This window comes from Calidris pugnax, unplaced genomic scaffold (genome assembly GCF_001431845.1).
Source record: "Calidris pugnax isolate Ruff unplaced genomic scaffold, ASM143184v1 scaffold8, whole genome shotgun sequence".
Taxonomy (NCBI): Eukaryota; Metazoa; Chordata; class Aves; order Charadriiformes; family Scolopacidae; genus Calidris; species Calidris pugnax.
In genome coordinates this window covers 16,849,676-16,865,083 of record NW_015090830.1, presented here as the reverse complement: position 1 = coordinate 16,865,083, position 15,408 = coordinate 16,849,676, and the positions used below count along the sequence as shown (strand labels likewise).

The window sequence follows — 15,408 nt, the reverse complement described above, 5'->3', positions numbered from 1 at the left end:
GTTTCTCTTCCTTTGAATTCTGGACAGTGAGATTTCAGTCTCCAGAAATTTTCGGAGAATTTTTAATATAGATATAGATATATATAGATATATATATTATATAATATAGACAGGGTCCGAGGCCCACTTCCTCCATGTCTGGTGAGAGCAGGAAAAGCGATTTTGCGGGTGGGGAAGGAGGGGGGAAAGGAGGGAAGGAGGGGGGGTCCCAGTGCGGGCTGGGCTGGGCTGGGGGGCTGCAGTGGTGGAATAGCACAGTGAGGCTCCGGCAATGCTATTATGGCTCTGTCTGTCCCAGAGGTCATGACTGAAGGACAATTAACAAACAACAATAACGACAACAACAACAAGGACGACAATAAAAAAAAAAACAACAACAATGCTGGGCACTCCTAAAAATGCGCAGCTACAGTAGGATACATTTTGCTTAACCCCTTCAATATTGGTGGCCGGAGTGTCACCTGTTGCCGGCAACAGGAGCCACAGGGAGAAATTCCAGCTGCCAGCATTAACGGGGTTAAATTATTGATATGAAATTTAGACACACACCTCAAGTCTTCAAGCATCAACCCCAAAATCTCAGGAAGAATTTTATTTTTTTAATTTATTTTATTTATTTTTTAACATGTCTTATATCTGTAGTTTTATTACCAGTAGTATTTTCTTGCCCTAGAACATGACAGTAGCAAGATGACGGTAAGGCTCGCATTTCTCTCCTTGCTTGCTTGCTTTCGACTGGAAGACGGAAGGACTTTGCTCTTTTAGAAGAAGTGAACACCACGCGCTGTCGCCGATGTGCTGGCGACAGGACTAACCTAGTACTCGCAGCGCCTTTCTCACCCGCTTGGGAGGGGCTTCCACGGACCCCCTTCTCCCACTCTTCTCCCCCAACACACACACAACACACGCACTCATGCACACGCTCACACCCACACAACTGGCACCCCACCACAAGCGAGATGTCCCCCCTGTCACAGGCGTGAGGATACCTCGCTGGCCTCCACGTGACTCTCCGCTGAGAGGGAAGGGTTTCATTTAAAGTACAGTAGAAGAGCTGCAACATAAGAAGAGGAGCTGGTGAAAGCGTTAAGTCCCCAAAAAAAAAGAAGAAAAAAACCCCCAAAAAACCCAACCAACAAACGTTTCGAGAAGGGGATCCAAGCTGCGTGATACGTCTGCGTGGGCAAATATTGCCCATTGGTTTCTGCTGACTGCAGAGACAAGCGAACTGATGGATTTATAAAATAATAATAAAATAATAATAATAATAATATACTGAAGCAAATCAAACATATATAACAGCGGGTGCGTAATTTCCATAGGTTACGTTGCTATGTAACTCTTCTCTGCATACATGCTCAGTCCACGATGGCCAGAAAAAAAAAACACCCTAGGATTTTAGAAGACCATTGCTAATGCTGAAAAGTGGAAACAAGCGTGAGGTTGAAATTCGTTGTGTTTCCTGCTTTTGGCTTGAACCACTTTGAACACCTTCAACTGCCACGTTGTTCGAGCCTGGAACAGGCTTAATGCTCCACCATGTGGCAAACGCAAGAACATCTACTGAGAAAAAACAATAAATCAACATCTCATCTGCATTTCCTCTGACTATTTCATATGAAATTCACATAATTTTTCTTCCAGTTATTGGCTGTGGTATCCAAGGGCCTCCCACCCCACTGCCCCCATTTCCAGCTCAGAGAACAAACACAGCGACTATCACAGATATACAAGAACAAGCTCACGCACACCAATACAAAAGGTAACATTAATGCTTAAATGAAAAAGGTCCTCTCCAAATAATTCATTAAAATATTAAAAAAAATCATTTTTGAAAAAAAAAAAAAATCTATGATACCAAAAGATCTAATAAAGTAGTAAGGCACTCAAATCAGTATATACTGTAGTCTCTTGCATTATTATACTGAAAGGCATATGGCACTGCGTCCAGTCTGCCATACTCTCCCCATAGCTGTAGGTCGCTCTTCCAAAAAAACCAAGACCCCAGAAACCTTGCTCTGCTGGCTTCAGTTTGCGTGCTGGGACGGGTCCAACCTCCGAGCGAGTCACTCAACCCCCAGGAGCTGAGGCGCGCTGTCGGCAGAGGCAAGGATGTGATTCATGGGAGACTTTTTGTTGTGCATCTCCAGCAAGTCTTGAATGAAACCTGAGGGCCTCTCGTGCTCGGAGCTACCCCGAGGTTCCTGGTCTATTGCTGTCTGTTTCTGTGCACTCTTGGTGGGCTCCAGGAGGCAGGTGCCGGCTCCTCGCCCGCTCGGCCTCTCCTCGCTGCAGGGGGGTTCCTTGGCCGTGCCGGCCAAGGGCTCTTTTCGGCTTCCCAGGAGGGACGGATGGCTACCCATGCCCCCCGCAGAGTCGCACTCGTTTTCGGAGATGGGGTTGGTGCCACTGTGGCTAGACTCATTTTCGCTGTCTTCTCCACACCTCGACTGGGTCTCCTCCTTGTCGCTCTCCTTCCCATGGTTTCGGGCATTTTTGACTTTCTGGTGTATGCGCTGGTGACGAACCAGGCTGTGTTTCAGAGTGAAGGTCCGTTCACAGGTCTGACACTTGTACGGTCTCTCACCTACAAGAGAATTAAAACACCAAGTCAGCCATAAGGTCGCAAACGCACCTCCCTCTTGTTTCAATCAGTGTAAGATGCTCTATGCTTTGGAAATTCAGCATCTATATCCAACATGGATGTTGAATTTATGCAGATTATTTGCTTCTGTACCAGCAAACTAGCTGACGGCATGCAAGCAGGAATACAGATAAATCCCCTTGGGGCACAAATGAAAGACCAAAACTAAGTGCCTTGAGATTTCTACAAGCTTGGTATGGCCCAGCACTAAGAAAGGAGGAAGACCATAAGCCCCAAGTGCTCATTAGCATCCCGTCTAATTTAGTCAGCAGTTTTTCTGGAAGAAGTTTGCAATCGTCCTCAGGAGCTCAAAAGCCTTTGTGAACCCAGCCCACCATGGGGGCTCTCCCTGCTGCAGGTCAGCCCCTGATACACGTGGAGAGAGAGGACTTGAGATGGAAGGAGGAAGATACTGCCTAGGTAACTGTGGCCAACAGCACTTAGAAAGTGAACACGACAGCATGAGAACACATCTCCCTCTCTCTTAGACACTGGCAGATGGACAAGCAAGTTAATCACCAGAATCAAAGAAAAGCTGCCAGGAAATACCCTTGCCACAACAGCCCCTTCTCTTTCTGTGACAGTACCACCACATTTCCAAATGGACCCAGAGCAGCTGAAGGACCTAGAGTGGTCAGGCATTCGTGGGACATGGGAGGTGTCTGTTAGAGCTGACCAAAATTTACTGACCGACTGAAAAATGTCTGTCTTGACCATGTTATCTACAGAGCTGCTGGTGTTCCTCACCCCACTGGTGCTTTAGGACAGGAGTGACATGTGAAAGCCCCTTAAAAACCTCTTCAAGCCCATTGCAGAAATGCTTCTCGGAGGACAGAATTCTTCCTCTTATTTTGCAACCTTAAGCCGAAGAGCAGCTCACCTACAGTTGATTACTACCTGTAATCAACACGTAGTCTGCTCTGCTCCCAGAGCTGCTTTTTGCACCTGAAATGCTTGAATACTTCCCTAAGCATGAGCTCATCAGAAAACAAAGCAACCACAGCCTCACAGACAAAATTCCCCCAAAGTCCCAACCCAGCACAGTGCCCCAAGGTGCCCTCTGCCCTGAAGGATCGAAGGTCCCACCCTGACCACTTCATTCTGTGTTTCTGATTGCACCTACTGAAGATTCTTCAGTGCTACCATTCCATCCAGAGTGCCAGTGAGCACATAGAACAAGACACTGGTGGCTCATTTCTCACTTGTAAGAATGCTTGGGATCATTAAAAGAAAACCGGTTACGAGCTTGAGGTGGGTGGCTGAAACGTGCAAGCAGGTCATGATGTCCCTGGGAAGCGTGCCCCTTCTTAGAAATATTTCTCTCCAGTGCCCTGCTGGGGCATCTGCTATCAAGGGAGGGCATGGCTCCCCAGGAGCATGTTCAGCCAACAGCCTTGGCCCACCCAGCACATGGCTGTGGCCGGTGCAGTGCCGTAGCCCACCCCGCATTTGGGTAGTCACCACCTGAGCACCCCACAACTATTTACTGGTGCAGCCTGCAATGGGAGAATGGCACTTTTCCAGCCCGACTGCCATTCGCAGGCAGGCAGAGGTTTCTTGCACACTTCATTGTGTCCCAAATGTTTCTCTCCTGAGCAAAGAAATTCCAAAGCCTTGCAGTTATCTTCAAAAAACCCCATACATTAAAACACAAGTATAAGCAATGTTACAACCTGACGGTACTTTTGCAATACAGCAAATACATAAATATATAAAAGAATGGAGGAAAAACCATACTGACAAGCCTTGCATATCTCAGCACGCATTGCAAGCATTTAAAGCACATGGTATGGGAATCTCCATGGGCACACAGCTGTGTATCATTTTGGGGTGAAGCTCAGTACTTTAGATACTAGGATCTCCCCAAGGCTTCTGAATAATTACAAAAATAAGCACAAGAATGGGACCTGGCCCCTGTTTCACTTGTGGCTCAACTCACAATTTGAGTCCTCAGTGCCAGAAGAAAACAGGTCAGTTTTGCACTTGAGAGGTCAATATTTATGATTCAGAAGGGCAGTAAGTTTGGTTAAGGCACTACTCTTTGATGCAGTTTACTAAACACCATCGATTACACCACAAATATTTTTTTAATTGCCAAATTCTTGTCTTCAGCAAAGAGCACCTCCAAAAGACACAAAATGTCAAACGGCACCAGTTTTCCTCCATCAGAGCAGCTCACTGACAGGTAAAATGCATCGTTAAGAACAACGCATTAAGAAGGATGAATGATTAATTCACCTTTCAACTGGCTCATGACTTCATCTCTGCACGGTACTGCTGCAAACTGTGTATTGCAAAAACTGATCCCACATGTCTTAACAACTGAGTCAAATCATCACACAAGCATTTTACTACTGTGTTCCACCCGTGTCCCCCTGCCCAAGCCTGAATGAAGAGCAAGGCACCCACTGTAGCTTTGCCTGTCACTTAAGCAGCTGGTCAGGATCACTGGCACATTACCCGTACCAGGCTTAGATAATCAGACAAAACCAGACTCTCCCTCTCTGAACTTCCACTCCAAGATGAAGTCTTATCATATACTGCCAGGTTTCTCTACTGCTCATCAAAATACTGGGAAGAGGTAGAGCCACAACGCATGTGACAACAACAAGGGAGTCAAAAGAAGCTGGACAGAACAACTGTACACGGATCTCCATACTTGCCCTAACCCCTAAAACTCTGCAAGTTTTAAAACTCTACATGGGGGAAAACGGTGCAGGAACTGGAGATAAGGGAGTGCTGACAATTCCTGCTCCCTTGACACGCTTTGCAGCATGGGAGGTTGGGGAAGAGAAGACACCTGGCAAATACCCACAGGACTAAATGCAGTGTCTCCGACCTCAAGTGCTAGCAGGAATCGTGCCCCTACAGAGCAGACGCCTCAGTCTGGTGCCCATAATCTGTTCTGCCCTCAAGCCTCCTCTTACCTGTATGAGACCGCATATGTCGCGTCAAATCTTGCAGAGACCAGAAACGCTTGTTGCACACAGTACAGACTTTCTTTCTTTTGTCTGCTTTTGCAGTACTCTTAGCCCCATCAGTCTTTGGTTTTTTGTCATCACTGCTCTTCTCAGTGGACTTTCTCTCTGTGCCTTCCCCCTCAGAGATGCTTTCGCTCTCTTCATTCTCCTTTCCTGTTGCCTCACAGTCCACAGGAGACTCCACTACCTTCAAGTCCATCGGAGACTCTTCCTGCTCAAGACCAGAGTCCTGCATCGAGGGAGCTCCTGCATCATCCTGAATGCTTTTGCTTTCATCCTCACTGCTCCTTTCATCCTTTCTGTCCTCACGAGTGTGGGCCTTTTTGTGACGGCTAAGAGTGCCAGCAAACTTGAAGGTTTTGCCACAAATGTCACAGGCATGTTTCCTTTCAGTCTGAGAACTGCTGCCTGCACTCTGGTCACTCTCTGCCAGCTTGAAGTCCATTAATTTGCTGGCAAAATTGAGGTCAAGACTTTTGTTACTTACAGAATCTTCCTCAGGGCCCTCTTCATATCCATCCGCTTTTTCTTCGGCATCCTCTTCTGCGGGAGGGGAGTCAGCCTTTTGCTCCTCCTTGGGGCCGCACTCACTCTCTGGTAGCTCTGTTATTTCCTCTGGCTGTTCCTTCTCGCAGGAGGTCAGGTCCAAGACTTCGTTTCCTGTAGCTAGTGTCTCCGCCTCAGACTGGCCGTCTGCAAGCAAACAGAGAGAAACTTTCAGTGGGATGCTCTCTGCTGATCCACAGCTACCAGCGGTGAGGCTGCACGCAGTCCCACCAGCACTGCTCCTGATCAACTGTCCCAACATCTGCTTCTTTTATCACCCAGGCCAATATCTTACAGCTGAAAAGAGATCAAACCACCACAGAACCCAATTAACAAGAGGATTAAAAATCTCTAACAAAATGCTTTCTTTTCCAGAATGCACTCACTTTCTTGGCAGTTTCTTCAGGTCACTCTTCATATAATCACTTTCACCAGAGAACGCAAAACGCTGAGATGTCAAAGCAGAGTAAGATCACTACTATTACAAATACACTGTACCAGAGACATGTGGATATATTATTTAGAATATTTCATGCATGAAATTTGGATATAGCTGGAAGTATTATACAATCACAGATTAATCAAACTAACTTACAAACTATAAGTAGTGGGAAACGCTTTTCTAAGGGAATGCAAAGGCCTTATACAACCAACTGGTACAAACGTTAATTAAATGTCAAAGGTTAGCACTGACAATAACATGGGTCAGTTAAAAATGTTGGGTATACATCATATAAGCAGAAGTTTGTCCACGTGTGGGCCTTTGACGTAAGCTCTTCATTACATTGATACCACCTGGAACCAAACCAATAAAAGCCAAGATGTAGTAACATCCAGTAATAACATCCACGAAGGCACCATCCTTCATTGTTTCACAGTTCCCATAATCAGAAGGTAAAACCCACCTAAGACATCCACCTTTATGACCTCCTCTGCTTCCTTATCAGTTTGGAGCGTTAACATTGCTGAAGACATAACATGTGTTGAAAAAAAATAAAACACATAAGGCTCTTAAGGAGAACAAAGGGCTGGAGCTGTACCCCTTCCAAGCTCTATACAATTAGTGTATGTGTAAATAGGAAATAAGCTTGACTGGATCTGGAGGCCAAAGCTGATGATGATGCATCCCCAGTGCCACTTTCCAGCAACTGTTCCAGGACACTAACTCAGCAAGTTGTGCTTTCTGAAAGCTGAAACCTGCCTTGCTATAAGTCCTCCCCCTCACCCCTTCTTGTTAACAGCACGCAGCCGAGGGAGCACACAACTTACCAGGCATTTCAGCATTCATCTGCAAGCCTGAGAGCTGCTGAGTAACTACAGGGATTTAGAAACTCTAGTAGAGCAGTTTACGTTCTCCATTTGACTTGTCTCTGAATTGCCTAGATTTCCTATTGCAGTCTTTCTTCATAAGCAAGGAGTAGTGACAGAAGATAAGAAGGTAAGTTCTCAGGCACTTAGTTTGAATGCAACATAACTTGCATTAACCCCACCTCCTTGCACAAATTATAATAAATGGCCATTAAACAAATGCCAAAGCTAAGCAGCATTTCCAGTAATCGTGAACAATCACTTAATAGTGCATAATCCTTGATTTGCTTTTTCTTGGAGAGGGTGGAAGGGGGAGAAATGACCTGTCAAAAAAAGTAATCTCACCTTTTAATCAAAACAGATCCGTTTACATAGACAGTGGATTACACAAAAGCTTTCCGCAAAGTTCATTGCTCATCTAATTATCTGCCCATTAAAACACACAACCGACCCATGCTCTGTGTATAATGCTAGAGAATTTGAGGATAGGGGCATCTGAAAACAAAGGTCACCTACAAGTGCTCTATGAATTTGCATTTGAATTCTGTGTTTTGACTCATTGCTTATTTCTTGGCTATATTCAAGCACAAAAAACCAGAGGAAAGCTATTATAAACAAAAAGAGGTAGTTTTTAAAAATCAAACTGAAATGTCGAGGCATAATAATCAAGGGGAAACACTGCTCCCCAACCCAGAGAAACGGGAGCCAGGCACGTATGAGAAGCCAGGCCCATGCAAGGTGCTCCTGGATGCAAGGCAGGTATCCGAGCAGCTGCCGGTGCAGGCAAGAGAGGGAGCCCAGAAGCCAAACCCAGACTGTATCTACCCAGGGGACACGTTTAAAAAGGAATCATGGTTATGGGTTCCTGCCTGCCACCTTCTTCCACACACTGCCTTTCAGGATAGGACAAGGACATCTGGCTCTCACTGGCAGAGTCTCACCTTGGCCTGATAGCGGGGGATGAAAGAAAGGATAAATAGCAACCGATGGGACTCCCTACTGCTGCTGAAAGGGTCCTCGTCCTTCCCTGGCCACCCACTCCCACCCCAGCCTTTACATTCTCATGGCTGCAGTGTGATCAGGGCCTTTTTCACCAGAGCACGGGTTTGTGCTGGACTGAAGTGACCCCTGAATCCCTGCTCCCTTTAGGCTAAGGGCAGGAGGGAAGGAAAGAGGAGCTGGTGAGAAGTCGTAACCCCAGCTGCCTTTGGTTCCTACCATCAAAAAGACCTATCTGTGGATGATGGGCGAAGGGATGGAACTGGAGCGGCAAAGTGGATCTTAGGACCAAAGATCTTGAAGTGACACCAACAGAAAGCACCTAAAACAGCTGCTCTACCGCTGCCTTCGGTGCTCATCCTCAGCAAAATCGGGGGTACCCCCTGGAAGGCATGGGCCACCCTGTCCCATCCCCAGCAGGGTTGAGAAATGCCCCCCCAAGGAGACATGCGTTAGGCTTAAGAAAGACTGCAAGCACAGCATGGAGGGGCTTCACCAGGCAGTGGGGCAGGAAGCCACGTGGGCTCTGTTGGGATGGAGGAATGAAGTGCATGAGGAGACTGAGACGAAGAGAGCTCCCTTTTTATCATACCCAGAGAGATGTTTTGTAACTCTCTGCTGACCAAAGAGAAGACAGAGGATGCAGAGTAAGTTTTTTTTATAACAAGAAACATCAGGAGCAAAGTGAACAAGGGGAATACACACTGGTAGCACTCAAGAAAGCGCAAGCCAAAACCAGAATGTCTTAAAACTCTCCAGAAGTACCAACTTTTATGTTCAACATGTCATACATCATGCCTGATTTTCCAATTTTCCCCTAATTTTCCCTAACTTTTTCTTCTTCTGCTATTTCCAAAAAACCCCACTATTTTTCTTACAGTATACTCATCCTTCAATGAATTGTATCCAAACTCTATGTCCTTTTTTCCTCTTCTCTGTGCCCCAGGCCCCTTCCCAGCTGTTACTCTGTTCTTGCGTGGCTGGCCCGCCATTACATTTTCCTGTGCATGAGAGATGCTCCAAGGGACAGGTGGTCCTCACCGTGCTTAGTGACGTTGCCTTACTGGCACAGGCAAACAGATGGGGTCGACACCAAGAAAAACAAATGCAAAGTTTAAACAATGTGCCTTCATGAAGGGCGAAGACCACTTCAGACACCGGGAGTGTGGATGCACACAGGCTTTCTTTCCAAAGGTGGCCACCACCCCTGAATGAAGACATTCAAAACTCCGGCAGGGATGCTGCCAGGAACATGCTGATGCGCGTACGTGCCTGGGTGAGCGCTCTTCCTTCTCACCTGCACAAACCAGACCTGGTGTCTTCTTTGTCAAGAAGGCGTTTCACGGGCCCCTGATGAAACCTCATGTGTATCGCGAAGCGACAGCTCCCAACTAGTCGAGCTGCTCTGTGGTCACCCCCAACCTGCGCGGTTAGTTTCACAGCTGGTGGAAAAGCGAGCTGCTCTGCACAAAGCCTGGCTGCTCGGGGGTGAGTGAGCCCAACGCTGCCACAGCTGAACTGGAAGAGCAACAGGGGAGCCAGGAAGGTGTGTGGGAAACACAACAATTGGGACGAGGCAAGCTGGGTCCCACAGCACAAGGGGTGGCTGCAAGGGTAGTCTCACACTGGTGGCCGCTCTGGCCGCTCCAGCAGAGGTTAGCCTTGGCCTACACTACTGGTTTTTCCCTGCTTACATGCCTATCTGCAGCAACAGAAAACCTTCCTGACCGTACAAGTCCAGCAGGCTTGTATCTTACACAAGGAGGAGGATTTTGACGGAGCATCCAGGTCTGGGCAAATATCCCTCCAACGAGGGCAAGCTCCTCTCCGACGGGTAATTCCTGTTTCCAGGACTTTGCAGATTTATGGTGCAGAGCAGCCGCTTGCATCCAGGTGGTGAGGAAGGCAAGGTGCATGGGAAAGGCCTGCCTTTTCTTTCACCCCTTTCCCATCTTTCACTTACTAAGGTTGTAAAATGCTTTCCGGTCCGTTTGTTATCCCACAGATATTTACACTCGGCAAGTCAAGAGGACAAGAGCGGAGAGGTCCGCTTGCCAAGGCTCCCACCCACTGCCACTTCTTCAGTAACCGTGGGAGCAGAACACATTACTTGTCACGGACAACCAGTGTCACTCCTCTGCAGCGAGGACAAGAAGGTGATACTATTTAATGATGTCAGTTCTGACACCAGAGTCAAAGAACATGGGCAAGGTAAGGGCAAGAGAGGAGATGAGCCAGGAGGTAAGGATGTATGGAAGAAGACAACATGAAGCAACCACGGGTAGCTCAGCTGCTGCCTCGTCAGCTCCTGGGAAAAAACGAACTTCTCAGGAGATATATTCATAAGCAAAACCTCAAGGACTCCATCTGAGAATCCAAAAACTTTTCCGCTTGCATGAAAGAAACCACTATATGTTTGTAGCCAAAATAATTTTTCCTTCAAACTGTGGAAAGAAGAGACTGTTTTGCTGAAGTCTATTTACAATTCAAGTCGCAGTTTTCAGTCAGCCCAGTCATAAGAGTTTGCTTAATCTTTTATAGGTGGCAAGAAAGAAGGAGAAAGAGGAGTAAACTCCTTTCCTGTATACACAAACAAAATTATCAAGGGACACTCCAAATGTGGAAAGTTTCAGATAAAAAAGCAGATACAGATCAAAGTGGGAAGGTTGCTGGTTTGATTCTGTTTTCCCGTGGTTTTCTTTTTTCCTGGAACTAAGTTGGAATAGAGAGTAGAGCTTGAGATGCTAAGGAGTTATTGGATAAAACTGGGTGTTGTGAGGGAAACAGTTTTGTGACTTTAAAGCAACTGTTTATTGCCAAACATTCCCGACATCCCAAGAGAAGCGTTAGAAAACCCATCACATAAATAATGCTCAAAACTGGAGCAGAGCAAGCACTGGAAATGGATGTTGTACAGGCAGTTGGCATTATCAGTCAGATGAACCGACGATTTACTATTTTCCCTCCGTTAACTGAAATAACCCCAGTCTTACAGCACAGACGCAGCCACCACTAGGTGGTAGCAGTCTAGTAAATTTGGGGGGTTTGGGACCTACTCACACTGCTGCTTCCTACTTCCACCCATTAACTGGAGAACATCTTTCCAACCTGCAGAGTCAACTTGAAAAATGTTGAGAGTTATCTTTGCCCATTTTTATTGTAAATACTCTAAACACTAAAATTGAGCCACCTTCATTACACCACATGCACACACACAAGTTAAATATTTAATTAGCCCACAGGTGAGGGAGCTTTCATACCTGCATGCCTTTTGAAATGAAAACATTTGAGATAGAAAAGGCCTTTTTACAGTAAACGGAACTGAATGTATCTGGGCCGAAAAGGAGAAAACCAACTCTGGGAATTAAAAAAAAAAGCTATTTCTGACTGTATCCACTGAGTGGAAATGTCCACTGAAAGGGGAACGGGGGGAGACCCAGACTTTCAGCTTACACTGAATTCTACTGTTTAGCAGAAAGGCAGTGTGATGTAGAGCTGGCAATACAATCAGCAAGTTACACACTATCCTCTCAGTATCTTCCAAACAACAGCTCTAGCACTCAGGCCGACCTTATGGCTCTTCCGTTTGCCAGGCACCCCAGCAGCAAGCAACTCCTGCTCTACCCTGGGCTGCGGCTCTGGAGCGGGAGTGTGGATGCACACAGGCTTTCTTTCCAAAGGTGGCCACCACCCCTGAATGAAGACATTCAAAACTCCGGCAGGGATGCTGCCAGGAACATGCTGATGCGCGTACGTGCCTGGGTGAGCGCTCTTCCTTCTCACCTGCACAAACCAGACCTGGTGTCTTCTTTGTCAAGAAGGCGTTTCACGGGCCCCTGATGAAACCTCATGTGTATCGCGAAGCGACAGCTCCCAACTAGTCGAGCTGCTCTGTGGTCACCCCCAACCTGCGCGGTTAGTTTCACAGCTGGTGGAAAAGCGAGCTGCTCTGCACAAAGCCTGGCTGCTCGGGGGTGAGTGAGCCCAACGCTGCCACAGCTGAACTGGAAGAGCAACAGGGGAGCCAGGAAGGTGTGTGGGAAACACAACAATTGGGACGAGGCAAGCTGGGTCCCACAGCACAAGGGGTGGCTGCAAGGGTAGTCTCACACTGGTGGCCGCTCTGGCCGCTCCAGCAGAGGTTAGCCTTGGCCTACACTACTGGTTTTTCCCTGCTTACATGCCTATCTGCAGCAACAGAAAACCTTCCTGACCGTACAAGTCCAGCAGGCTTGTATCTTACACAAGGAGGAGGATTTTGACGGAGCATCCAGGTCTGGGCAAATATCCCTCCAACGAGGGCAAGCTCCTCTCCGACGGGTAATTCCTGTTTCCAGGACTTTGCAGATTTATGGTGCAGAGCAGCCGCTTGCATCCAGGTGGTGAGGAAGGCAAGGTGCATGGGAAAGGCCTGCCTTTTCTTTCACCCCTTTCCCATCTTTCACTTACTAAGGTTGTAAAATGCTTTCCGGTCCGTTTGTTATCCCACAGATATTTACACTCGGCAAGTCAAGAGGACAAGAGCGGAGAGGTCCGCTTGCCAAGGCTCCCACCCACTGCCACTTCTTCAGTAACCGTGGGAGCAGAACACATTACTTGTCACGGACAACCAGTGTCACTCCTCTGCAGCGAGGACAAGAAGGTGATACTATTTAATGATGTCAGTTCTGACACCAGAGTCAAAGAACATGGGCAAGGTAAGGGCAAGAGAGGAGATGAGCCAGGAGGTAAGGATGTATGGAAGAAGACAACATGAAGCAACCACGGGTAGCTCAGCTGCTGCCTCGTCAGCTCCTGGGAAAAAACGAACTTCTCAGGAGATATATTCATAAGCAAAACCTCAAGGACTCCATCTGAGAATCCAAAAACTTTTCCGCTTGCATGAAAGAAACCACTATATGTTTGTAGCCAAAATAATTTTTCCTTCAAACTGTGGAAAGAAGAGACTGTTTTGCTGAAGTCTATTTACAATTCAAGTCGCAGTTTTCAGTCAGCCCAGTCATAAGAGTTTGCTTAATCTTTTATAGGTGGCAAGAAAGAAGGAGAAAGAGGAGTAAACTCCTTTCCTGTATACACAAACAAAATTATCAAGGGACACTCCAAATGTGGAAAGTTTCAGATAAAAAAGCAGATACAGATCAAAGTGGGAAGGTTGCTGGTTTGATTCTGTTTTCCCGTGGTTTTCTTTTTTCCTGGAACTAAGTTGGAATAGAGAGTAGAGCTTGAGATGCTAAGGAGTTATTGGATAAAACTGGGTGTTGTGAGGGAAACAGTTTTGTGACTTTAAAGCAACTGTTTATTGCCAAACATTCCCGACATCCCAAGAGAAGCGTTAGAAAACCCATCACATAAATAATGCTCAAAACTGGAGCAGAGCAAGCACTGGAAATGGATGTTGTACAGGCAGTTGGCATTATCAGTCAGATGAACCGACGATTTACTATTTTCCCTCCGTTAACTGAAATAACCCCAGTCTTACAGCACAGACGCAGCCACCACTAGGGGGGTTTGGGACCTACTCACACTGCTGCTTCCTACTTCCACCCATTAACTGGAGAACATCTTTCCAACCTGCAGAGTCAACTTGAAAAATGTTGAGAGTTATCTTTGCCCATTTTTATTGTAAATACTCTAAACACTAAAATTGAGCCACCTTCATTACACCACATGCACACACACAAGTTAAATATTTAATTAGCCCACAGGTGAGGGAGCTTTCATACCTGCATGCCTTTTGAAATGAAAACATTTGAGATAGAAAAGGCCTTTTTACAGTAAACGGAACTGAATGTATCTGGGCCGAAAAGGAGAAAACCAACTCTGGGAATTAAAAAAAAAAGCTATTTCTGACTGTATCCACTGAGTGGAAATGTCCACTGAAAGGGGAACGGGGGGAGACCCAGACTTTCAGCTTACACTGAATTCTACTGTTTAGCAGAAAGGCAGTGTGATGTAGAGCTGGCAATACAATCAGCAAGTTACACACTATCCTCTCAGTATCTTCCAAACAACAGCTCTAGCACTCAGGCCGACCTTATGGCTCTTCCGTTTGCCAGGCACCCCAGCAGCAAGCAACTCCTGCTCTACCCTGGGCTGCGGCTCTGGAGCAGCTGTTAAACTTTGCCTGACACTGAAAAAGCAGTTTCAAGCCCTTTGTCCTCTAGGAAATACCCACAAATGTAGTTCAGAGGTACAGACAGCTACAAAGTTTGGAAAAACAAAAAGTCCCCCGCTATACCCAGGGCTCACATGATTTCTGGAGGGATCACAGAGTGGCAGATATGTAGAGCAAAGATGAATTCTGCTAAACACCAATCGGAATATTCACTGCTGAGTATACTTACTTTGTAAATATTTGTCTAGTTAGCAGAGAGCAATTGTTTTCAACCCTTTCGCATTAGGGCCAAGCCTCTTTAAGAAAGGTATCTTTCCTTAGTAAAGTCTCTTTCTCCATTGCGTGAGAGATAATCCCTTACCCCACTCTCATCCCATATCTCTCCTCCATCAACTGCATTTTGTTGCAAGAAGGGAGCATTCAGAAAGCCCTAGGGAGACGAAGGCAGGGCTGCTTTAACATGATGAAAGTGGGCGATTCATTAAGTTGCTTCACAATTTCATCGTACTCCTCTGTCGGTACCGGTCTCCCATGGCCCGACTGCTGCGAGCCAGGCGAGATGTCCTCAGTTTGCTTCAGGTGCTTTAGTCAGACCATTCCCTTCCTCTCCACGCAGCAAAGACACGCACAAGCCCCATCACTCACACCGCTTCCTCATCTCTGAATCCTATTCAAAACCACCATCCTGTTTTTTGTTTTGGTTTAAAACAAGACCAAAAGAAACCCTCTATAAACTTGTTCCCAGTGACACTCTATTGAATTGCACTTCCTGCCTTACACCTCATCTTAAAGCTTTCCTTCATTTATGGCTAACC

General features: G+C 46.5%; 1 protein-coding gene across 5 annotated transcripts in view; it reads right to left on the bottom strand.

The window, feature by feature from the left end:
- Nucleotides 1–557: 557 nt before the first annotated feature.
- The window catches only part of RREB1 (ras responsive element binding protein 1), a 126,785-nt gene continuing 111,934 nt past the window's right edge, over nucleotides 558–15,408 (bottom strand). For 3 of the 5 annotated variants that reach the window (XM_014940849.1, XM_014940848.1, XM_014940847.1), the window contains 2 exons: nucleotides 5,572–6,318; nucleotides 558–2,587 (listed from right to left, as the gene is read on the bottom strand). In XM_014940849.1, coding sequence (XP_014796335.1) covers nucleotides 2,067–2,587; nucleotides 5,572–6,318 — 1,268 coding nt within the window. In that variant the 3' untranslated portion in view covers nucleotides 558–2,066. The remainder of the gene's footprint in view (nucleotides 2,588–5,571; nucleotides 6,319–15,408) is intronic. The other 2 variants (XM_014940851.1, XM_014940852.1) reach the window with 2 other exon arrangements.